This window comes from Podarcis pityusensis (assembly GCF_964106645.2).
Source record: "Podarcis pityusensis genome assembly, chromosome: 16".
Lineage (NCBI taxonomy): Eukaryota > Metazoa > Chordata > Lepidosauria > Squamata > Lacertidae > Podarcis > Podarcis pityusensis.
In genome coordinates this window covers 24,119,022-24,144,093 of record NC_138041.1, presented here as the reverse complement: position 1 = coordinate 24,144,093, position 25,072 = coordinate 24,119,022, and the positions used below count along the sequence as shown (strand labels likewise).

Below are 25,072 nucleotides of genomic sequence, written 5' to 3'. Positions count from 1 at the left end.
TTTTGCAAGCGCACCTCCCATCTGACCCTTTTTACAGCTATAATGCAATGTAGAAAGGGATTTTTGTGTAGGTGGAGACCATAAGTCCTGCACACGCACACCTTTCCATAAGTACTTTGCTCCTTCCTGTTGCACCACCGCCGCCAACTGCAGGGGCCTGAAAAGAGAGGGCATGAATGAGGTCTTCCTCCATAAGCCTTGAAATGAATGGTGGTTGTGCGGCACAGACTGTGTTTATTTCATTTGAGTCCTGCACAGGCCTTCATAGAAAATCAAGGCCCCTGCAAAAGGAAAAGGTCCCAGGTAAAGCTTCACTTGTCATCCCCCAAATTAGTGAGATTCATTTGACATTGACACAAAACCAAGCCTTTGGTGTCATTTCCTCTGGAATGCTCTTCCAAGAGATTCAGGAGGTGCACCTTCTGAATCGCCTTCAAACTTTTTTTTTTTTTTTTAATGCTGCCAGGCTTATTCTAAAAATTAAGAAAAACATCTATAACAGCTGATTGATGATTTGCAACCACACTTTTTATGTGATATTGTGTGTGTGTGTGTTTGCTGAACGTTGCTTTGGTATTTTTTATGCAATTGCAGAATAAATGTATTTTATAAACAAATATGCACCACCTTCAGTTCTACGATGGAGGGCAGGATAAAAAGAAAACAACAGTTTTAAAAGCATCCCACTAAAATGGTCCGCCTGTTCCTGAGTTCAAGAGCCCCTCTACATCCTTTTTCAAAACTGGCAGTGATGAACGGAGCCCAAGAGAAACTGCCTTCCCCTGACACAGCAGTTCCTCCAACCTGGTGCCTTCCAGCTGTTTTGGACTACAACCAACTAGCATGCCACAGTCCAAAACCAACTGGAGAGCACTAGGTTGCAGAGACGGCTCTAGCAGCTGTGATCCCCATCACATGCTGGAGGATCTGATACATGGAGTGGTGCCACCTCAGCTGCTACTTACGGGACTGCATCTCCTGGTATGTCCCGCAGGGTTAGGGTTAGGGTTCAGTGATGGCTCCAGCCTGATGGAATGCTCTGTCCCCATGAGACTAAGGCCCTGCAGGACTTGATCTCCTTCCGCAGGGCCTGTAAGAGTGAGCTATTCCGCCTGGCCTTCAATTTGAATTAGCCTGATCCTCTATTCTCTTTTCCCTTTCCTCTTCTATGAAGAAACCCTTTCTGGGACCCCACATTTAAATTCTTCCCTGGTCTCCTTGCTGGCCCTAGTAGGACCAACTTGGCCAGTTAGCCCTGGTGATCATTTGATATCTACTGATTGGTTTTTTTTTCTCCCTTCCCAAAATGACCCCTGAATTTTTGAATTTTATTGATACTGATGCTGCATTTTACGTTGTATTTTATGCTGTTTTATAGTTGCATTTTAATCAATGTTTTATATTTGCTGTTAGCCGCCCTGAGCCCAATTTGTAAATTGGGAAGGGCAGGGTATAAATAAAAAAAATATTATTTATTATAATGGAGGAGGAAACAAGGTCCCCTTGGAATCCACTGGAATGATAAGTGGCCACTCAGGCAATTGCAGGGATGCAGTGAAGTTTCCTTAAGAAACAGTTCATTGCCTATCATTGTGATTAGGCTGGGCTTCATGGTGCTTCTTGTGGCTTCAAAGAAAATTGGGGGGGGGGGTCTTCAGCGACCTTTCCTACCCATATTTCCAGCTAATCAAGGTCCTCAGGCACTAGGTAGGCCCCCACTCCCATAACCAGAAGCTTTTGCCAAATCCAGATGGGAAAATGGGAAGTTATAATACAAAGCAGCATGCCTCTGAGCGCATGCAGTGTGCATTTCCTTCCAAAGCCAACTGACCTCGCAGGTGGAAGAACAGAGAACCGCGAGCCCCTGAACTTTCCTGTTTACACATTCACCACGAACTAGCGACCTTTAAGCTGCCCATTGCTTCCAACTTCAGTGAATTCTAAGCTATCAGGCAACGATGCTCCAAGCCAGGGATGAGGAACTAGTGGCCCTCCAGATGTTTTTTAACGCCCCACTGGCCTCAGCCAGCACAGCCAATGGTTAAGGGGTGATGGGGGAGTTGCAATCCAGCAACATCTGGAAGGCCAGAGGTTCCCAATGCTGCTTCCAAACCAAGAAACAGCCCAACCTCCCTATGATCCCCCACCTTTGGGCAGAAGCGATGGGTCTGAGCACAGTTTAAGGTTTAAAACTCCTGAATCCACTTTTTATTACTATTACTGTGTCAGCAAAGAGGGATCGCTCACAATAATATTTGTTTGAAAGTATTACATTCAACCAGCATTTACGGTAGAATGACGTTATAATCCTCTGGTGAGACAAAAGTAGAAAAGACCAGGAAGACGGTGCTCTTGTTAAGTGTCGCTGTCACGCAGGAGAGGACAGGAAGAGGCTCTTGGTTAAAGGGGCTGCTTTGCCGAGTGACTCCCCTGCTGCGATTAAACTCCCCAAATTTGGGTGCCATGCCTGGCCGCAAAGCTTCTGAGGACAGCAGGAGTGGGTGGCAGGTTGCTGAGGAGAAAGGACATTTCTGCACCTTCTCCAGTAATGCCAGGAAGTGAGTTCAAAGGAAAGGAATGGATGCCCACAAACCTCCCAGACAAGCGGTCTGATATTTCCCCTGCAATATAACACTCTTACAGAGCATAGCAGGGACGCGGATGGCGCTGTGGGTTAAACCACAGAGGCTAGGGCTTGCCGATCAGAAGGTTGGCGGTTCGAATCCCCACAACGGGGTGAGCTCCCGTTGCTCGGCCCCGTTGCTTCGAACCTAGCAGTTCGAAAGCACGTCAAAGTGCAAGTAGATAAATAGGTACCACTCCGGCAGGAAGTTAAATGGTGTTTCTGTGCGCTGCTCTGGTTCGCCAGAAGCGGCTTAGTCATGCTGCCCACGACCCGGAAGCTGTACGCCGGCTCCCTCGGCCAATAAAGCGAGATGAGCGCTGCAACCCCAGAGTCGGCCATGACTGGACCTAATGGTCAGGGGTCCCTTTACCTTTACAGAGCATGGCATTGTAACATTTCTTCCCATGTTCTCCCCGTTTTATTTCTTAAAGGCAGACTGTGGAGTTGTGCCATCTCTAGTCAAGCCGCCGCCATTTGCTCAGGGTTCGGGCCAAATGCTCAGCTCTTTGGCTTGGTCCGTTGGGCAGTATATTCTGCTTTGGGAACGGGATGTCCCTTTCCTGCTCCAATCCCTGCACATTCAGGTGCCGGTGCCTAATGAGCCTAGCCTGCACTTGTCAGGTTTCATTTATTTAAGCGGCAACGAGACCTTGTTATTGCCGAGTTGAAGATAAGAGGGAAAGTGACAAACTGCTTTGCTAAGACTCACCGTCAAGTAAGCACAGACAATAAGGCATTGGAAAGAGCTGTGATTCCCAGTCCGTTTTATTTTTTTAAAAAATGAACTGAATTAGGCCTTTAAAGTGGAAACAAAAGCAAAGCAAGAAACCCCTGTATCTTTTATTTTTTACAGCATTAAAAACTGAACTGAGAAAGAGTGTACAAAGAGTTGAAAACCACTGCTTGCTCGGTTGTTCCGGCTCTAGGTAAAGGAGCATCTTAGGAAGAGGGGCATCCAGGTGTCTTCAGCAACCTCCCCTCTCTTACCTGGTGCTTTCCAGATGTTTTAGACTACAACTCCCATCAGCCCCAGCCAGCACGGTAAAGTGATCTTGGGGGCTGATGGGAGTTGTAGTCCAAAACACTGGGAGGAAACCAGGTTAGGAAAAGCTCGTGCGGAATAATCGCATCTGAGGCGGTCCAGCAGACTGGATCACATTGGCTCGGAAGTTCTAGGAAAATGCTACAGTTTGTGGCAGGGGAAAGAGTCAGCCTGGCAAAAAGCCAGACACCCATCGTCCTCAACTATTGGAGAGCAGCTCCTCACAATGCAACGGACCTGTTTTAATTCTCCAGCAAGCCATTCCCATTTCTGAAGATGGTGCATCAGCTGTCTGGAAAGAGGAAAAAAACGAGACCCCCTCATTGCAGAACTGTCTCCAGCTGCAGAAAGTAAAAGGAGGTGAAGAAACGTAATCTCTGGAGGGAGATATCCTTTCCTGTCCCACTGTGACTTCAGGCCAAATAGGTTGGTGGGTTTTTCAAGCATTAAAAACAAACCATGCCATACTTGTACAGGTAATGGATGCAACAACAACAACAAAATGGTTTCTGTGCCCACGTTGGTGCAACAATGGCTCTGTCGCTTCCCTTTTGATTCTGGAAAAACGACACCCGTTTGCAGCCTCAGAGCTCACAGAACTGCCTCTACGCTAGGCTGTATAAATGAACAGGGGAAAGTCAATTTTCAAAAAGTGTGTTTGAAAGAAATCATTTATCCAAATTAAAACCCTCTTTCAATTCATTTGGAGTACAACTGTCACACACACACACACACACACACACACAGACATCAGATTTTCAAGAACGGTATCAAACTTCTTTCACTTCTGCCCACGAGTTTTGCAGCATGTTGTTGTTGTTACCTAAGAAAAACTACCCTTGTCGAGGACATAATGCTGACTCGATCGAGACGTTATCTATATATACGTATTTATATATTTAAAACAGCAGTTCGTGGTGGGCTTTGGCAACACTGCTGCAGCAGGTTTTGACTTTTAAAAAAATAAATAAAAATTCAGACGCACACATTTACATTCCCACCCCCACCCCCCGCCAGGATACAGGAGGGGAAACAAATCCAAAAGAAGCACCCCAAAAGTGGTAGTACCTTGAGTAATTTTTTTCAAGTAAAACACAGGAGGAACACTCCATCAGAAGCTACTGTTTTGGCTCGATGGGAATTTTCAGGAACAGGAAATGTGTTGCTTTAGAAAGGGATGGTTTCTTCTTCTAGATTTGGGTGCGGGGGAACCTTTGGCTCCCCAGACAAACTCCCATCGGATCCAGCAAGCATGGCCCATGGCTGGGGACGATGGGAATTGCATTGCAGCAACATCTGGAGGGCCAAAGCTTCCTCACACTGGACATGGATCAGCCTTCCCCAGCAGTAGTCCAAAACATCTGGAAGCGCACAGGTTTGGGGGAGGCCGAGCAATCGGGACCCTTAGAAGCAATATCTACCAGGAGCGCCTCCTTTGAAACACCCGCTGAGAGAAACGGGCTTGCTCAAGAGGAAGCCGGCGCACATCCGGCCTGCTGAATCTATTCAGTCTGCGGCTTTGGAGCAAATGTTAGCAGGGCAAGACCCTTATCTCCTCTCTCTGTGTATAAATCAATGGTCTGGGGGCACGATCCTGGAGACCGCTCTCCTGTGCAAGCTGTCGAAATGAACAGGAGCTCAGCATGGACGGTGCCTCTAACCTCGACACTTTTATTTTTCTCGTTAAGAAAGAAAGAGAGACAGAGGACACCTACCCTGAAAAGAGGAATCAAGATTTACCGTACATGTAATTTGCACTATAAAAAGAAAATTCAGACAGAGGCACACACCCGTCTTCATTATTATCCCCACCCCTACTTTATGTACCATATAAATTTAAACAAAAATAATTTTATATATATTTTTATATATATAATATATATAAATTAGAAGCAAATAAATAATTAAGATTAAAGAGCACACTGAAATCAGCTGTTGGCATACTGATGTTCAGTCACTACAGTTACATTGTACGGTGTGTATATGCGTGTTTGTGTGTGTATTTGCACAGGTTATGTAGATTTGTATAAATATATAAATATACTGTGCAAAGGTGTGTGTGCATGTATATACATATATACTTGCGAACACAGAGAGTAAATATCAGTTCCTACAGGTGCTGTGAGGGAAAGGGTTTTGGAAATCCCTCTTGGGGATAACCTGACTCAAGACCTCCCCTTTGCAATCTGGGGGCAGAGAGTGAAGCCCTGAAGTTCGTTATTGCTCGTTTTCTCCCCGCCGCCCCGCAAAAATGTGCCTGGCCACAAGAAATCCACTGGTTCCTGCATCTGTCAAGATGTGATTTTGTGAGCCAGAGGACCGGGCGGCTCTGTTATTTTCCAAAGGCAAAAGGCCTTATGGACCCTGTTCAGTTCTCAAAAAGAGCCGCCCAGCCCATTGGACGTAAGGGTCATTTGTCCCAAGCACCATTCTTTCAGAGGGGAACACCAGGCAGCCAGGCCTTCGGCATCGGCAAACCAGCCGGTTTGAAAGAGGGACGTGCAACTCCAGCTGCCAGGCAGAACTTCCCTGGAACACCCCCCCCAAAAAAACCCAGAACTAGGGCTGAAACTAGAGCCTGCTTGTGCAAGTTCTGGTCAGGGGAGAAAGGTGGTCAGTCGGGCAATTTAAGAACAGCTGGCAAAACGGTATCAATGCCTCTGCGATTTCAGAGAACGTGGGTTTGTCGGCAGCTCAGTGGCTAGCCTTGAATGACAAACGGGCAGGAGAGAGAATGGGATGCTCAGAGAACGACAGAGAGAGCACATTTTGACTTGCTACTTGTGAGGCATCTGGGATGAAGGCGTTTGTCCTTGGAAAACCCACTTTCCCCTTGACTGCAGCAGAGGGCAGTGCCCCCTGGCATCTCTGCCAGCACCGCTCTCTGCATCTTCCAGTCACCAGGCCTCTGATGAAGAGGACAGCAAGCAAGGAGAGGGAGGGTCCATGTGTGCTTCCTACAAAGATGGCGCCAGCGAGGCCCACAGAGGTGTCTCACGTTTGCGCATGGAGAGTGTGCTGCCCAGATGCTCCTCGCCACCGACGTCACATTAATCCACGGCGCCAGGGGCTCGGCAGTTTGTTGTGACTGCTGGCTGTGTGAATGAGCAGCCTTGTGGGTGTGTGATGGAGAAGGGGGGTGCTGTTTCTAACCAAATAGATTGTGGGGGAGCCTTCAGTTCCACCCTGCCTGGGCTTGCACCCGGTTCCTGTGCCATAATCTCAAAGTGAGGGGGGGGGTAGGAACTAGCAAGATGGCATCGAGGTGTGCCAGAGTTCATCTCCAGCTCTCCCCAAGCCTAGCCGCACCGGGAAAGTCCTTTCGGAAAAGAACAACCAGCTGGCAAAAGGGGGACTTCTCTACCAAGGAAGTGATTACGGAACCAAAATTAAATGGCCATACACGCCCCAAAACACAAAACCGTCCAGAGACTTGATTTTTAAAGACAAAGTAACAAAAATATTGCCTGTTCTGGATCCAAGTACTCCAAAAAGCATGGGAGGGAACTTAAACCACAGTTGTCAGAACGCTCCTCCAACCCTTCTCCAAAGATGCAAAACTCAAAATGGGGTGGGGGAAAGTTATTGGCTTGTTAACTCCCCCCCCCCCCCCGGACACCGCACTTTCTCCCTAGAATTTAGGACCCATCTGGGACATGGGTTAGGGAGTTGCTGCATCTTTAGAAAAAGAACCTGAATTATATATATACTATTTTATATATAAAAGATATTTCAAGTCCCCAGCGCACAAATGAGAAAGAAAGAAAAAAGAATCAAACATACATCATTCCCCCACAAATACGTGCATCTTTGGAAATGTCAGAGCTTCGGTTAAGAGAACCGGAAACTCAAAATATGTAAGGAAGCTGCATCTCCTGATGCAGCAATAAATAGGCCAGGCTTAAAAAGAAAAGGAAAGAAAAAAAATATCCATCTCAATCCTAATTGGTAGCTTTAAAAAGTCACTTAAAAGAAAAAAAATAACACCCCCAAATGCCATTTCATTAGTGCATAAAAATAGGTTTGGAATTCCCTGTTTGGTTTTCGTCTTGCAGTTTTTCTCTTTTCTTTTTTTAAAAAATCTGCATTTATTTAAACTCTTGTGTGTTTCTTTGAAGTGTGTGTTGACCAGCAGGACGCTGCCTGGAGTGCTTCTGCTACCAGCTCCTCTTCCCCGTGGGCAGGATGGGGGGAGGTTCCTCTCCCACCCCAGGAGACGCCAGTCCAGCTCAGAAGCTGCTCAGAATATATTGGGGCATGCACTCCACTCCTGGTGCTCCTTCGCTTCCCAGTATCCACCTTTGTAAACGCACATCAGCTCCCCGGTGACCGGGTCGACCTTCCGCTCAAACCACAGCGGGCTGTAGCCTCTGTAGTCCTTGCCTGTAAAGAAAAGGAAGAGGGAAGAGGTTAACACAGCGGTCTTGGAATTTACGTAAGAAGAGTCCTGTTCTCGCAGTGGCCAACCAGGTGCCTGTGGGAAGCCAGGACTTGAGCACATTTTCCCTTCTTGTGGTCTCCAGCAACTGGCATTCAGAAGCATCGCTGCCTCCATCTGTGGGGGCAGAGGACGTCCATCATGGCAAGGAGCAGTGGGTTTTTTTAAGGGGGACGGGACGCAGGGGTACGCATACCCCGAAACATTTTGTGAATCTAACGGGAGAAGATACTAAAAAAAATAACAGTTTTAGTTTCTTCTCTAGCACAGTGAATCACCAGTTCCGTTGCTACCGCTGATGGCGGCCTCATTTTCTGTCACGGTGTTTCCTGAGTCTCGGACAGAAGCGGGCGTTTAATGTGTGAAGCAGTGTGGAATGCATTTAGACACTGTAGCCAACTTAACATTTATAAAATTGGTAGGCCCTCCCCTTGGAGTTTGTTTAAGCCTTCAGTGTATGAAAATTCATGGTTTTTGAAAGGACGACACCTGGCGACGGACACCAACAGCAAGCAGAGGAACCGGGAGGATGTTAGTGCACACAATCTCATGCCAATGTGGAAGTTACTGTGCGCTGTCAGCTGTGTAATATGAGGTAATGCATGTTCTCTGTAAAAAAAAAGGTAAAGGGACCCCTGACCATTAGGTCCAGTCGTGACCGACTCTGGGGTTGTGGCGCTCATCTCGCTTTATTGGCCGAGGGAGACAGCATACAGCTTCTGGGTCATGTGGCCAGCATGACTAAGCCGCTTCTGGCGAATCAGAGCAGCGCACGGAAACGCTGTTTACCTTCCCACCGGAGTGGTACCTATTTATCTACTTGCACTGGTATGCTTTCAAACTGCTAGGTTGGCAGGAGCAGGGACCAGACAATGGGAGCTCACCCTGTTGCAGGGATTCGAACTGCCGACCTTCTGATCAGCAAGTCCTAGGCTCTGTGGTTTAACCCACAGCGCCACCCGTACTTTTGTCCATTTACTGTATTTATTTTTCCTGATTTGAACTATAAAATGGTGATTTTCTTGAGTCAAAATGAGAGTACCCCTAAAAATTTTTTTAGAAAAAAAGCACTGGCTAGGAGCCACCAACAGTCCCATCCTCCATGAATTTGTCCAATCCTCTTTTAAAGGCACCCAAGTTGGGGGCCCATCACTGCCTCCTGTGGGAGGGAGTTCCATAATTTCAACTATGCGCTGCTTAAAGGATGACTTTCTTTTTTTATCTGTCCTGCATCTTTCAACGATCACCTTCATTGGCCCTGAGCTGTTCCCCATTCGCCACACAAATGCACTAGGATTCTAAAGGGTTTCAGAGGATGACGACGCAACAGACAGGTCAACCCTTGATGAAGACTCATACCACACATTCCATGCTCGGGAGCATTGACCTGTGATGCAATCTAACCCTTGGGTTCCTCAATTCCTTTCTATATGTGTGGCCCATTTTTCCCATGGCTGGTTTCTATGTGGGTCTTCCATTAGTACCAACCTGGTGCCCTCCAAATGTTTTGGATTACCAGCTGCCATCAGCCCTGGCCAGCATGGCCGGTTGATGCATGGCTGAGGCTGATGGGACTTGTAGTCCAACGAACATGCCTGCGCACTGTTATGCCAGAGTGGTGCATGCTCTGGTTATCTCCCACTTGGACTACTGCAATGCTCTCTATGTGGGGCTACCTTTGAAGGTGATCCGGAAACTACAGCTAATCCAGAATGCGGCAGCTAGACTGGTGACTGGGAGTGGCCTCCGAGACCACATAACAGTGGTCCTGAAAGACCTACATTGGCTCCCAGTACGTTTCCAAGCACAATTAAAAGTGCTGGTGCTGACCTTTAAAGCCCTAAATGGCCTCAGCCCAGTATACCTGAAGGAGCGTTTCCACACCCATTGTTCAGCCCGGACACTGAGGTCCAACTCTGAGGGCCTTCTGGCGGTTTCCTCCCTGCGAGAAGTGAAGCTACAGGCAGCAGGCCTTCTCAGTAGTAGCGCCTACCTTGTGGAATGTCCTCCCATCAGATATTAAGGAGATAAGTAATTATGTAACATTTAGGAAACATCTGAATGCAGCCCTGTATAGGTAGAGGGTTTTTTAATATTTCATGTTTTATTATGTTTTTATATGTGCTGGAAGCAGCCCAGAGTGGCTGGAGAAACCCAGTCAGATGGGCGGGGAAAATAAAATAAATTAAAACAAAATAAAATAAAACAAAAATAAAATAATTCAGCATCAGCATCTTGAGTAGACAGACTGCTTGCTCTAGCACAGAGCTTTGCAAACTGTGTCACAACTCCCATGATCCCTAGCTAGCAGGACCAGTGGTCAGGGATGATGGGAATTGTAGTCTCAAAACATCTGGAGGGCCGGGGTTGAGGAAGCCTGCCTTAGTGTGTAGGCGTGTCATGTGAATGCTCTCCACACTGCTTCTGGGGCTAGAAAGGGGTTGGTTTTAACTCCCGGTTTGCTAGTAAAACTGAATTACAGTGTGGCGAAATGATGCGTGTCTAAAAAGTGTGTCACCAACATGGAAAGCTCTGCTCTAGCAGGAGGGCCCTCCAGGCAGATCGTTGGCCTCAGAACTCTCCCTGGCCACAACCACAGCATACATTTAAAGTGCCACGATGCCCCTCCAAGCAGTCAGGTCTCTCCCTTGAAGAATTCAGGGTGCTGAAAGTTGTGGGGAGACCCTTATTCCTCGCCTGGAGCTAAAATTCCCAGAGTTCCCTGGGAAGAGGGAATGGGTTGAGAGAGAGCCGGTGGTGATGTAGTGGTTAGAGTGTTGGACTAGGACCTGGGAGACCAGGGTTCGAATCCCCACTCGGCCATGAAGCTCCCTGGGGGTAACTTTGGGCCAGTCACTCATTCAGCCTAACCTACCTACCTATCACAGGGTTGTTGTAAGAACAACATATGGAGGAGAACTTGAGCCACCTTGAGCTCCTTGGAGGAAAAGGTGGAGGAAACGTGTCGTTAATAATAATCCATCACAGTAGTACCTCTGGTTAAGAACTTAATTCGTTCCGGAGGTCCGTTCTTAACCTGAAACTGTTCTTAACCTGAAGCACCACTTTAGCTAATGGGGCCTCCTGCTGCTGCCGCGTCGCGCAATTTCTGTTCTCATCCTGAAGCAAAGTTCTTAACCCGAGGTAATATTTCTGGGTTAGCGGAGTCTGTAACCTGAAGCGTCTGTAACCCAAGGTACCACTGTAATAATGTACTGTATGCCCTGGGAAAGGACTAGGAGTCTCTCCTCACGAACTCTCTGCACCCGTAACAAACTACATCTCCCAGGATTCTCTGGGGGAAGCCATGACTATTTAAAGGGGTATCGTACTGCTTTAAATGTATGGCGTGAATGTGGCCTTTGACCAGTACCTTCCTCCAGGGCCTCTGCCGCCTCTGCCTCCCGCTTGCGCCGCACGGCCCGCTGTTTCTCTTCCAGCCGCTGCTTCTCCGCGTTGGCTTCGTCCCACTTGCCGTTCTCCATGAGCCGCTGGTCAGGCCTCTGGCGGCTGTCCGTGGGGGCTATCCTCTCTTCGGGCTCGTTCAACGTCAAAGCCAGGTTGGAGAAGAAGTACATGTTTTCAGCGTTCTCCCTGCAGGAGGAAGACCCATGGCCGGTTTAAGAAAGAGCGTGTGTCCATTGCATGAATGGGCTTAGGTGTTTGGGCATCTGAAGTCCCTTCCCATGGCTAAGATCATAACAGGGATAGCCAAACTACTGTTGTCTATGTTCTGGTAACTTCAAAGTTAGATTACTGCAGTGCGTTGTATGTAGGGCTGCCTCTGAAGACGGTTCAGAAACTTCAGCTAGTGCAGAACTCAGCAAGACGGTTGCTCACCGGAGCAAGATGGTTTGAACATATTACACTGATACTGGTCTGACTGCACTGGCTACTGATTAGTTTCCAGAACCAATTCAAAGTGCTGGTTTTGATCTATAAAGCCTTAAACGGCTCAGGACCACAATACCTCAAGGACCGCCTCTTTCCATATGAACCTACCCTGAGATGATATTCTGAGGCCCTTCTTTGTGTGCCTCCTCCTCATGAAGTCCAGAACGGGGCCTTCTCTGCAGTGGCTCCCTGTCTGTGGAATGCTCTCCCCAGAGAAGTTCGCCTGGCGCCTTCATTAGACACCTTTAGGCGCCAGGCAAAAATGTTCCTTTTTAACCTGATGGTTGACCTGATGGACATCCTATGCCCTTTTAAAAATGTGACTCTTTGGGGGGGGGGATTGTTTTTATTTTTATTTTATATATTGGGATCTTTTCTGTGAACTGCCCTGAGACTTCCGGGTACAGGGCGGTATATAAATTCAATAAATAAATTAATTAAATAAAAACATGCGGTGGCATTTTTGCGCCCACACACTTTTGCGCCCATCACATGCAGCTGCACTTCAACTGACACAGAAAGAACTTCCCAAGGGATCAGGCCCCAGTGGTGCGCAATCATGCCAATGTAGTTATGAGCATAGTGTGGAAACCCAAAAACGGGCCGTTTCAATGTGGCTTCCTGCTTGTAGGAATGCTCTCCCCAGGGAGGCTCGCCGGGCGCCACTGCTACATATCCTTAGGCACCAGACAAAAGCATTCTCTTTTCACCAGGCCTTGGCTTTTAATTATCTATGGCATTTTTGCACAGGCGAGATGCTTTAATGTAGTTAAAAGCAAACAAACAAGATTATATTTTAGATTTTTTTAAAGCTGGTTTTCATGTTTGTATGTATGGTTTTTTATTTTTATATTGCTTAAAATACTCTAAGTCCCTTTGAGTGGCCATGGCAAAAACCCCACCTAATATACTTAGTAAATAATAACAGTGACTAGAGTACCTTAGGGCGTGGGACTTAGGCCGCGAGAGACAAGGGTTCAAACACACACTAAACCACAAAGCTCTCTGGCAGGTGACCTTGGGCCAGTTACTGCCTCTTGGCCTGTACAGCTGCTTACTAATATTTCCTGGTTTTCTTACTGGCCCTTCGCCATGAGGTCCAAGGGGGAAAGTGACAACATTATAAAAATACAATATTTAAAATTGGCTAAAACAATTTGCAATCAGACTAGTAGGATGGGCATATATTCTTTGGGGGATGCGGGTGGCGCTGTGGGTTAAGCCACAGAGCCTGGGACTTGCCGATCAGAAGCTCGGCGGTTCGAATCCCCACGACGGGGTGAGCTCCCGTTGCTCGGTCTCAGCTCCTGCCAACCTAGCAGTTCAAAAGCACGCCAAAAAGTGCAAGTAGATAAATAGGTACCGCTCCGGCGGGAAGGTAAACAGCGTTTGCGTGCGCTGTTCTGGTTCGCCCAAAGCGGCTTAGTCATGCTGGCCACATGTACGCAGGCTTCCTTGGCCAATAAAGAGAGATGAGCGCCGCAACCCCAGAGTCGGCCACGACTGGACCTAATGGTCAGGGGTCCCTTACCTTTACCTATATATTATTTGTATGTATGTGTCAAAGGTCAGGATAAAGAGGCCTTCAGCTTACGACAAAAGCTCTGTAATGTGCAAGAAGCAACTCTCGCCAGGAAGGAATTCCACAGGGGCTGCCACAGAACTCTTGGGGAATTGCCAAAAGGGTGCCTACCTCGCAAGGTTGTTGTGAGGGGAAAACACAGAGAGGAAAACCCAGGCACACACTCTTTGGAGGAGAGGTGGGATATAAATGCTACTTTGGAAAGTTAAAATGAGGGCAGGCAGGCTGCCATTTGGATTTCTGCGCCTATTACACCCTCCCTCCCCCTGCCCTGCAGCGGCAGAACGTAAGCAGGTCCAGGGTTCAATTCTGGGTCTCTGTGTTTGAAAAGGATGACCTCTACCAGCGACCTCCCAGAACCACCATCAGCCAGATTAGGGAGCAGCGACAGAGACAAGACTAATGGTCTGACTCAGCATAATAGGTGTGGGCAGCCTGGGGTCCTCCAGGTGTTGCCGAACTACAACTCCCATCATCCCTCGCCATTGGTTGCAGGGGCTGATGGGAGATGCTGTTTGGCAACATCTGGAGAGGCAAACATCTGGAGACAAGATTGTTTGCTGTTTGTCAGACCACGGAAACATGATTCTTACACCAGCCCCTAAAATACGCAGGCATGTGGGTTTGGCGACACCCGCGGCACCCGAGCCCTGTTGGGCAGACTCACGGAAGAGGGTATTTCTGCCACAGGACCTTGGGGGACAGCGTCTGGTAGACGGTTTTGGGCACCTTGCCCTCTGAGCTGCCGTTTCCTTGGCTGCTCTGCACGATTTTGGAGCACTCCATCTTCTCGTCCCATGTGCCGGACATGACATAGTGACTTGTGCCCTCCGCATCCATGACTAGGCCTGTCACCTAGGAAGGAACATTGAGGATTCAAAGCCCCTCCGTAGAGACGCAACGTCCGCCAGCAGCCGCGTCCCACCCAGCTCATGGTCTAGAGCAACCTTCCTCAACTTGGTTCCCTCCTGATGTTTAAAAGCACAACTTCCTTCATCCCTGACCATTAGACAAGCTGGCTAGGGCTGATTAATGTTAGAATCCAGCAATATCTGGCGGGCACTGGGTTAGAGAAGGCTTTTTTTAGAGTGAGAGTGCTCTTAGGCCCACATCCTGCTGGTGGGGCTTGTTAGTTTGCATTTCTTGGTACAGAAAGTATTGATCTGATGTGTAGAGATCGTTCCTATTCTAATTAATTCAAGAGGCTTCTGGAAGCTTCTCTGTGTGAAAGAAACAAGCAGAAGGTTCATGATGTTTGGGTTATTCCTTCAGAGAAGCTGAGTACAGCTGGCTTAAACTGGTTCTGTTATCTCTTTCTGTCAAGGTCATGCAGACTATAATAATAATACGGCCAGAAGGAGCCTGAGTTTTACTTTTTTTTATCTTTCTTTCCAACTGTGTGGTGTTCTGTACATAGTATGCTTAGTGTTAAGGTTTTAATCTTATTGTAATTTATTGTAAGTTTAAGTTAAGTCTGCTGCAACTGGATTTCTTATGGACAGTGCCAATCCTGAATGTATTGGATTTGTGACCATTATGCTCAGTTGCCTTCAGTAGCAGTAAAGCTCTGCTGGATGAAATATTAATTGCCTCTGGTCTTATTTTTTGGGAATCCTGCAACGTGTTTACTCTGCTAACTATACGTTGGAATCTGCTCTGGATCAATATTGAGTAGAATTTCATGTCAGGGCTTCCCATGAGGGCATCTGGTTGCCCACTGTGAAGAAGCAGGACTAGACGGGCAATTGGGCTCTTACGTTTTTATTGTCAAGTATAGTGATTTAATTTACCGAAACTGGGAATGCTTGAATGTCATTGCTGTGTGTATAATTCTGGAACGTGTGTAATTCACGTTCCCCAGTAACTCTCGTGTGATTGGCTAATTTTGGCCACATGGGCAGCATCCTATTACATTCTCCATTTTGTTTTGTGAGTGACTTGACTGTGACTGCTGCATTTCCCTGAATATTGAAGAAAAGACTGTATCAGATAACTCTCTCTCTAAACGCAATACAGGAGAGGAATGATGCTGTTTCTGTGTGAATGTGACAGAAAGAAGTACAGAAGTTGATGTTCTCCCAAAGAAGCAGTAAGGACAAGTCTGCCAGAAGGAGAAAGTGGAAACCTCTCAGTTGGAACTGCGTGGCCTAGCTGGGTAATGGACCTAAGGCTGAGTGCAAGTATTGGAAAGAGAGAAAGACACAGCTTGTTTTAATCTGTAAAGAAGCTGTAATCTTCAACTAAGAAAAACTAAGCTGATGCTTGAATAAGCATGTGAATGTAAATAATTTGCATATATTCTTCTTTAGCTCTATGTTCAGCAAGTAGAGTGGTACCTTGGTTGTTGAATGGCTTGGCTCCTGAACGCTGCAAACCTGGAAGTGAGTGTTTCAGTTTGCAAATGTTTTTCGGAAGATGAACATCCGATGCAGCTTCCACGGGTTCCGATTGGGTACAGGAAGCTCCTGCAGCCAAGCCTTGGTTTTCGAATGGTTCCGGGAGTTGAACGGACTCCCGGAGCGGATTAAGTTTGACAACCAAGCTACCACTGTAAAATCTTTTGAATAGATCAACAGGTGTTTGGACATTGTTTTAATTTCAAGAAGAGAGTAGGTATTGCACAGGATTTAGCTTCCTAGCTGCAATTTAGCTATTCTGCTAGCACTTAGCACTGTCCAACGGACTCTGGTTACATATGGAGAAAAGATTGATGATGACCATAAAGGACTTTATAGGGGTGAAGCCTGTGGGCATCTTGGACTAGATGGGTCTTTGGCCATGAAATGACCATTGCAATTATAAACCGGATGATTCAATTTTATTATTGTAATACATGTGTATGCTTTTGTTCAGACGTTATGTGGTGCCCACAAAATGTTGCTGAACTACAACTCCCATCAAATCCCAACAGCATGGGGCCAGTGGTCAGAGATGATGGGAGTTATAGTCCAACACAACACCCAGAAGGCACCATGTTGGCTACCCCTGTTTCAACTAACTTATGCTCTCTGGTTTTCTTTTTCCCTTTTAAAATAGAACTTTTTATTTAATTTTCAACTAACTGAACATAAAAGTTCCCCTCTCTCTCTCCCAGAACAGATGATCCGTTCATCAAGTCTTGCCATAAACTTGTTTGTCAATTCGGTGGGTGCTGGTCACTGAAATGTTATTTGACAATCTTATAAAAGGCCACTGTATTTCAGTGAAGTCACATGTGCAGTTCAGAGCATGCACCCCTTTTTGTCTGTTTTTCAGACAAAGATTACATTCTGCCATCATCATGCCTTGTGTGGATATTCCAAGTCCTTTCCTGTGGCTTGTGAGATGCTGTTGAGGGTCCAACTCCCATAATCTTCAACCAGGACAGCCAGGGGTCAGGGAATGATGGGAGTTGGAGTCCAACGAATTCTAGAAGGCTACAGGTTAGTCACCCCCAGTATAAAGGCAGAGTAGCCCTGCATCTCTCGGGGGGGGGGGAGGCCTACCTTTCGGGGGACATCTCTGGAGAAATAGCTGTAGGGAGTGAATTTCAGTTGGCATTTGTCTTTTGATTTGTAGTTGATGATTTCTATGTCACCGGACTAGGGAAAAAGAGAGGAAAGAAAATGCAAAGAGATTAGTTTTACATTTCTTCCATATCTACCCCACCAGCAATTCAGGAGAGATTTCTCGACTTTCAAAATAATATGGAGGTAACGCGGGTGGCGCTGTGGGTTAAACTACAGAGCCTAGGACTTGCCGATCAGAAGGTCGGCAGTTCGAATCCCCGCGACGGGATGAGCTCCTGCTGCCCGGTCCCTGCTCCTGCCAACCTAGCAGTTCAAAAGCACCTCAAAGTGCAAGTAGATACATAGGCGGGAAGGTAAATGGCATTTCCGTGCGCTGCTCTGGTTTGCCAAAAGGGGCTTAGTCATGCTGGCCACATGATCCGGAAGCTGTACGCCGGCTCCCGCGGCCAATAAAGCGAGATGAGCGCCACAACCCCAGAGTCGGTCACGACTGGACCTAATGGTCAGGGGTCCCTTTACCTTTACCTTAACCTCTGAGTATCTTGAAAGCTCCATGTACGTTACTCTAAACCACAAAAGGGCTTTAAATCATGCCTTTTTTTAAGCAACGCCAAACACGTGCCAAAATAAGATTGAATGCAGCTGTTTAAAACACAGGATGTGCATGTAAATTCTATTAAGTTAAAAGCAATAATATATCAACTTGCAACAGGGTTGCTTCCGCGAATATTTAATCATTCCTACATAGAAGTAAGAGAGGCCAATTACTCAGATGCAACAGGTATTTGTCTTGCGGGATGGGAAGTCTATTGGGCCATTTCACACATTTGGTGGCAGCGAGTCTGGGCTTGCCATCGAGGGTAAAGTCGGAAGGGAGTCACCGTGCCCTATCTCAGCTTGCCAAAGAGTGTACCTGTTCTGTCGCTCACCTGCAAATGTGTGCTGCTGCTTTCACTCTTTGCACCTTCAGGGGAGCACATGAATGCACAATGTGTGAGAAGACTCACAGGAAGCCTTCAATAATGTATAAGGAGGCCCACCCACTGTCCCTAGTATGGGCTCCATTCTCGGTGCAGTACATAGTTAAAACTATGGAACTCACTCCTGCAGGGAGGCACCAGGGACCGCCACCAGGTTGGATGGCTTTCAAAGAGGACTGGACCAATTCATGGAAGAGAAGTGGGCACCAGCCACAATGGCTATGCTGGAGTCAGCAGTGCTCCTGGCTGACAGTTGCTGGAAACCACAGGAGGGGAGAGAGCTCTTGTGCTCAAATCCTGCCCATTGGGGCATCCAGTTAGTCACTGTGAGAACAGGATGCTGGACCAAAGGGGCCATTGGCTTGATCCAGCGAGCTCTTCTTGTGTTCTTCCATTAATTCCCACTACCCGTGACTGTGACGTTAACATAGGAGAGTGCTGGAGGTGAAATAGTTAAACAGGCTACCCAATCAGAACCCAGGGGGTGGAGTCAGAGGGACTATAAAATCAGCTCTGGGAGGGGCGAAGGGACAGTTCGTTGGGAGTTGGGTGGTTGGTTGGTTGGAGTGGGAGTGAATTGGGATAGAGTCTGTGGGTAGGTTGAGTTAGTGTAGCGAAATAAGCTGAGTCAGGAACAGTTAGGGGCTAGGAAGACAAGTAAATACAGTGGTACCTCAGGTTAAGTACTTAATTCATTCCGGAGGTCCGTACTTAACCTGAAACTGTTCTTAACCTGAAGCACCACTTTAGCTAATGGGGCCTCCTGCTGCCACTGCGCCGCTGGAGCACGATTTCTGTTCTCATCCTGAAGCAAAGTTCTTAACCTGAAGCACTATTTCTGGGTTAACAGCGTCTGTAACCTGAAGCGTATGTAACCTGAAACGTATGTAACCCGAGGTACCACTGTATCTGAGAGGTGGTTTAGTGAGTGAAAGCAGGTAGCGGAAGTTATAGGTCTGGATAGGCACCCCATGATTGTAATGGACTAATACCGTTTATGAAACCACACGCTTGTTAAACTGCAATAAATAAACAGAAGTTTATGTTCCAATAAACTGACTGGACTCAGTATTGTACCAGGTAGGGCCTGGGTGGTGGCAGCGAGAAATAAAGTGGTGGCACAGGGATCAATAGACGGTGAAACGTCCGGGGACCCTGTGTGATCGCCACAGTGACCGCTAGGGGAGTTCTTGCTCAGCTGACCTGGTCGATCCAGAGCTTGCCCACGATGATGTTGTGAACGGTGGAGGTCACCTTCTGCCAGACGTAGTGGTTGCCGCTGGAGTGGAATTCCAAGTGGATGTAACCTGCAGGGAAGAAAAGAGACACTCTTGCTTCTAGGTCCTGCTTGCGGGCTCCCCACAGGCCACAGTGGGAACAGGATGCTGGGCTAGATGGACTTCTTATCTAATCCAGGCAACAGGCTCTTCAAAGACCTCTCATTAAGGGGTGGGATTTCTGATGAACATCATGTGCTTGCTCACTGCCCACCATGGAGATGGACTAAATATTCCATCATGCCTGGGCAGCAGGATTCACATAACAGGGGAAAGGGGACGAAGGGGGCTTCTGGGAGGGTGTTTATTATAGGATCCTCATGCAGGCACATTTTTTGGGCAGGGTCCACATAACATGGTTGGCATCAAAATGCCAGCCCACCCACCTATCCCCAGTTTGATCCAGATTTACACTTCCTGGGGTGGGGGGTCGGACTTTGGTAATTTAAAAAAGTCCCAACAAGATCTGTGGACCCACTGAATGGCAGCAGTTTCCCAGGGTTTTGGGCAGGGCATTCCCAGCCCTACCTGGAGATGCCAGGGCCTGAACTTGGGACCTTCTGCATGCATTGCAAAGGCTCCATCCCTGTGCACAGGGCCTTCCCCACAGATTCCCACATGTTCCAACTTTGACATGACAGCATAAGCCAGTCTAGAAAGGGGTCTTTCTGCTCTTCTCAAAGATTCTAGCAGCCATCACTGGGAGCATTAGAGGGAGAGGATGCAGCACTTGGAGATGGCTCAGAGCATCCCTTCCTCTACCAGCCAACTCCCACTGCTGAGGTTGTCAACTCCTCTGTCAGGTTTAGAATCAGTTCCATGACCTGCTGAATTGCTGCCAGCCATGAACATGGAAAGGCCTTTGGAGAACCTCAAGGCAGTCTAAGGGCACTCCCAGACTGTCGCTATCTTCATTCAGTCGGTTGCCGGCAAAAATATATATGTTGATTTGGTGCTCTTAAATAGAAGAAGAGATCTCTTAGATCAGGGTTTCCCAAACTTGGGTCTCCAGTTGTTTTTGGACTACAATTCCCACCATCCCTGACCACTGGTCCTGCTAGCTAGGGAAGATGGAAGTTGTAGTCCAAAAACAGTTCGGGAAACCCTGCCTTAGAGATACAAGGAATTCCCCAACAACAATGGGCCTAAGCGTGGTGCGGATAACGCCAAGGTTGAAGGTACAATCCCCGTAAGGGACAGCTGCATATTCCTGCATTGCAGGGGGTTGGACTAGGCGTCCTCAAACTCGGCCTTCCAGGTGTTTTTGGCCTACAACTCCCATGATCCCTAGCTAGCAGGATCAGTGGTCAGGGATGATGGGAATTGTAGTCTCAAAACATCTGGAGGGCCGAGTTTGAGGAAGCTTGGACTAGATGATCCTCAGGGTCCCTTCCAACCCTATGATTCTGTGATCTATGCCAAGGAATGATTAACTGCTGAGGACACAGAACGTTCTACCTGGGGAGCAGGTGCTTACCCAGCGGCATGATGGAGAGGTATTTGCCTCGGAACTTGCTGGCAATGGTGATTTCCTGCCACAGTGTCCAGCCTCGCTTGGAATAGACATGATGGGCCGCGGCCGGAGGGTGATGACTCACCTGGAGTGAGGGGAGATCCAAGGAGAAACAAACCCGAATGGTGTTAGGTCTAAGTGGTTGGCAAAACAGTTCAGCAGCCCACAACTTATGCAAGGGTTATGTTCCAGGGGTCAGTGCACAAACTCAACATTGCACGAAGTCAGAAGGATCCCTGGAACCACTCCCACCATCCCAGATCTCAGAGAGCCCTGTGAGATCTTGTGCAACAGTCCCAGAGCCCTGCAAGCAAGGTATCGGGCTTCAAAAGCTGTTTCCACAAAGGAAAATCCTGTGGATGGCCCTACAAGATCTCACAAGATCTCCGTATCCAACAGTCTCCTGCTCCCTTTCTATTTCTTTATTCACGATCCATCTAAAGTTGCAGTTGCGTAAGAAAGATAAGTGTTAAGTTGCAGGCCTGCTGTAAACACTAAATGTATTATGAGATTATGGCTGCGAACTCAGTTTTTTTGTTCTGTAAAGTTTCCCTTCCTTCCTTTTCCCTTTTCTGTTTCTTATTGGATTGCTATTTTACTAATACAATAAAGTTCTTTCTTTCTTTTTTTTAATTTTTATTGGAAATTTTATTTACAACATAACACAAATCCCCCACCCCCCAACACAGAAATCCACCCCCATCAGACATGAACGTAACAAACAACAAGCATAATATACAACAATACAAACAATCAAATAAAATACTTCCTTTTTCCTGTTTCTGGCATCCTTATCTACTTCTTATAAGCTGTTTCCTTTATGAATAATTATTAATATTTTTCTAATTATAACTTAAATATCCACAAAGTCTCCTGCAGACATTAATTGAAACAAGTCCAGGTATGAATTTTAGGGCACTGTTTTGTGAAGTATTCTCTGCATTTTCCCCATGCTTTTTGAAATTCTTGTCTAGTGTGGTCTCTAATTGCTTCTGTTAATCTAGCCAGTTCAATATACTCTAACAGTTTGTCTTGCCATTCCATTTTTGTTGGCACAATTTCTTTTTTCCAGTTTTTAGCAATTAGGATCCTTGCTGCTCCTGTGGCATAGAGGAATATATTCTGATCTTCTCTTGCTATACCTGCGGCCATTATCCCTAATAGAAAAGCTTCTATATTTTTTATAAAGTTATACTTAAACATTTTTTTAAGCTCGTCATATACTATGTATAGTATAGTACACAAGGGACCCCTGACCATTAGGTCCAGTCGTGACCGACTCTGGGGTTGCGGCGCTCATCTCGCTTTATTGGCCGAGGGAGCCGGCGTACAGCTTCTGGGTCATGTGGCCAGCATGACTAAGCCGCTTCTGGCGAACCAGAGCAGCGCACGGAAATGCCGTCTACCTTCCCGCCGGAGCGGTACCTATTTATCTACTTGCACTTTGACTTGCTTTCGAACTGCTAGGTTGGCAGGAGCTGGGACTGAGCAACGGGAGCTCACCCCGCCGTCGTGGGGATTCAAACTGCCGACCTTCTGATCGGCAAGTCCTAGGCTCTGTGGTTTAACCCACAGCGCCACCCGTGTCCCTATAGTATAGTACATAGTATACAATAAAGTTCTGAACATTTAAAAAGGAACAAATGAAACAACGGATGCGAGTAATCTGGGTCTGAGCTGGAAGAGAATGGCAGGCCCATCCACGGCCAAGCAGAGGATGTCAACCCAGGTCTCCGTGGCCCAAGCCCCATGTGGGCCCACCCCACAACGGCACACCAGCTCCCCTCCCCTTTTCCTCACCTGCTCGCAAAGAGAGCGAAAACCCAGCTCATCTAGCCGGTCCAGCTCATAGGTCTCGCCCAGGAGTGGATTGAATGGCTTCGCTGTCCGGTGGACTGTCGTCGAGTAGGAAGACACAGAGAAAGCAGCCACAAAGCACATCTGCTCAATGGAGCTCTCGCACTTGACGGCTTTGTCAAGCAGTTCATGGTACTCGAGGTCCTCTGTCAGTCTCTGCAGCATGGATAGCGGCTCATTGAAGTTCACCTGCAGAAAGCCAGAGAGGTTGGTTGCTAAGCCAAGGGGAGGAGAAGGGAATCACTCTCTTTCTATCTCATTTTTTATTATTATTTGAAGGCACTTATATACCACTTCGGTCCCAGCGCCTGCCAACCTAGCAGTTTGAAAGCACCCCTGGCCTGGGTGCAAGTAGATAAATAGGGACCGCTTACCAGCGGGAAGGTAAACGGCGTTCCGTGTGCTGCGCTGGCTCGCCAGATGCAGCTTGTCACGCTGGCCACGTGACCCGGAAGTGTCTGCGGACAGCGCTGGCTCCCGGCCTATAGAGTGAGATGAGCGCACAACCCTAGAGTCTGGCAAGACTGGCCCGAACGGGCAGGGGTACCTTTACCTTTATATACCACTTAGTATTTCAAAAATCTCCACGCAGCAGTAAGGGAGCAGACACCTTATAATCCAGTTCTATTGGATCGCCCCCTGCAGAATGCAAACCCTGTGATGTTTGCTGAAAGCCAGTGAGAAAAAGAGGCCTCCCATGAGTGGTCTGGGCTACTTTTGCAAGTTGGGACAGGAGGGGTGGAAATCTATCCGCCATCACACCCACCCACCCATAGAATTGTAGAGTTGGAAGGGACCATGAGGATCATCAAGTCCAACCTCCTGCAATGCAGGGATCTTTTTGCCCAACCTGGGGCTCAAACCCACAACCCTGAGACTACGAGGCTCATGTTCTACCGACTGAGCTATTCAGCTGTTTAAATGTCCTCGAGCAACCACTCCCAAAGGCTTCCAGATGATCTCCTTTGCTGTACGAAGAGGAAACTGCCTCTGCTTTTGGGGGCTGCAAATGGGGGGAGAGAGAGAGCTGTTGCGCTCAAGTCCTGCTTGCAGGCTTTCTTCCCAAGAGGCACCTGGCTGGCCACTGTGGGAAGATGATGCTGGACTAGATGGGCCCTTGGCCTGATCCTGCTACTGGACTCTTCTGTTGTTATTTATTAGGCAAGAAGGGATATATCAGGCATAGGCAAAGTCAGCTCTCCAGATGTTTTGGGACTACAACTCCCATCATCCCCAGCTAACAGGACCAGTGGGCAGGGATGATGGGAATTGTAGTCTCAAAACATCTGGAGGACTGACTTTGCCTATGCCTGGGATATATGGATGGGGAAACAGCAAGCATCTCTCTATTTAAAAAAAAAACGGGAGGGGAGTGAATGTTATGCTGCAGCTGAGCGAGTATGATTAGCAACTTGGCTGGGAAACCCATAAAGGAGCATGTAATACATATGTATATATAATTGCAAGTGGTATGTGTCTGTATCTGAAGTCCTTTGTCATCCACACAAAAAGCTCCCCGCGAAGGCGGAAGATTTACCGTCATGCCAAAACGATATTACATTTCCAAGCCTCTCCCAGTGTGGCTTTTCTATGTGAACTTTAATCTCTTTGCTGCCACAGGAGTGGCAATGACTGATTTAAAGGCCCCACCGGATCGTTCCATTTGGCCCACTGCTGCAATTTTACGGATTGTGTGTATTGGATGCAGGGATTATTTATACATCGCAGGGCCAGGGCTATTAAGGGGCCTCTGTGTCCTTCGCCAGGGGCACGTTCCTGCGTAATTGAAGGGGAAAGACTCCCTGTGGACTCAAAGGGGGAGTGGAGACACTGTACAAAGACCAGGCTCTGCTGTGAGCAAACCCCCCACCCCACCCCTCTTTCTCTGCTACCCACTGGGGGTGGGAGGGAAGGAAAGGGCCTAAGACAAGCATAGGCAAACTCAGGCCTCCAGATGGACCAGTGGTCCAGGGATGATGGGAGTTGTAGTCCCAAAACATCTGGAGGCCCGAGTTTGCCTATGTCTGGCCTAAGATTTTGGAACAGCAAGACCCTCTGCAGCAAAAGGGGGAGATGCTGGTGTTAGATACTCAAGGCTAAAGCAGATCCCCTTCACTGAGAGTGGGACGCTGGGGGAAAGAGGCGAACATCTCCATCGTTCTGCCCGAACACTGGGGTCCAGCGCCAAGGGCCTTCTGGTGGTTGCCTCGCTGCGAGAAGCCAAGTTACAGGGAACCAGGCAGAGGGCCTTCTCGGTAGTAGCACCAGCCCTGTGGAACTCCCTCCTACCAGATGTCAAAGAGAAAACTAACTACCAAACTTTTAGAAGACATCTGAAGGCAGCCCTGTTTAGG

At 47.7% G+C, this 25,072-nt stretch overlaps 2 protein-coding genes across 7 annotated transcripts in view; both read right to left on the bottom strand.

Moving 5' to 3' along the window:
* LOC308464809 (uncharacterized protein) overlaps positions 1-2,465 on the bottom strand; it is a gene marked incomplete at its 5' end in the record, with an annotated part of 33,149 nt that extends 30,684 nt beyond the window's left edge. Inside the window, one exon of the mRNA XM_080984398.1 lies at positions 2,290-2,465. Coding sequence (XP_080840524.1) covers positions 2,290-2,465 — 176 coding nt within the window. The remainder of the gene's footprint in view (positions 1-2,289) is intronic.
* Positions 2,466-3,373: 908 nt separating this feature from the next.
* Positions 3,374-25,072, bottom strand: part of OSBP2 (oxysterol binding protein 2) — a gene marked incomplete at its 5' end in the record, with an annotated part of 155,634 nt that continues 133,935 nt past the window's right edge. For all 6 annotated transcript variants that reach the window (XM_080986241.1, XM_080986242.1, XM_080986243.1 and 3 more), the window contains 7 exons: positions 3,374-8,051; positions 11,480-11,700; positions 14,250-14,437; positions 17,068-17,163; positions 19,275-19,378; positions 20,826-20,946; positions 22,662-22,907. In XM_080986241.1, the coding sequence (XP_080842367.1) occupies positions 7,909-8,051; positions 11,480-11,700; positions 14,250-14,437; positions 17,068-17,163; positions 19,275-19,378; positions 20,826-20,946; positions 22,662-22,907 (1,119 nt within the window). In that variant the 3' untranslated portion in view covers positions 3,374-7,908. The remainder of the gene's footprint in view (positions 8,052-11,479; positions 11,701-14,249; positions 14,438-17,067; positions 17,164-19,274; positions 19,379-20,825; positions 20,947-22,661; positions 22,908-25,072) is intronic.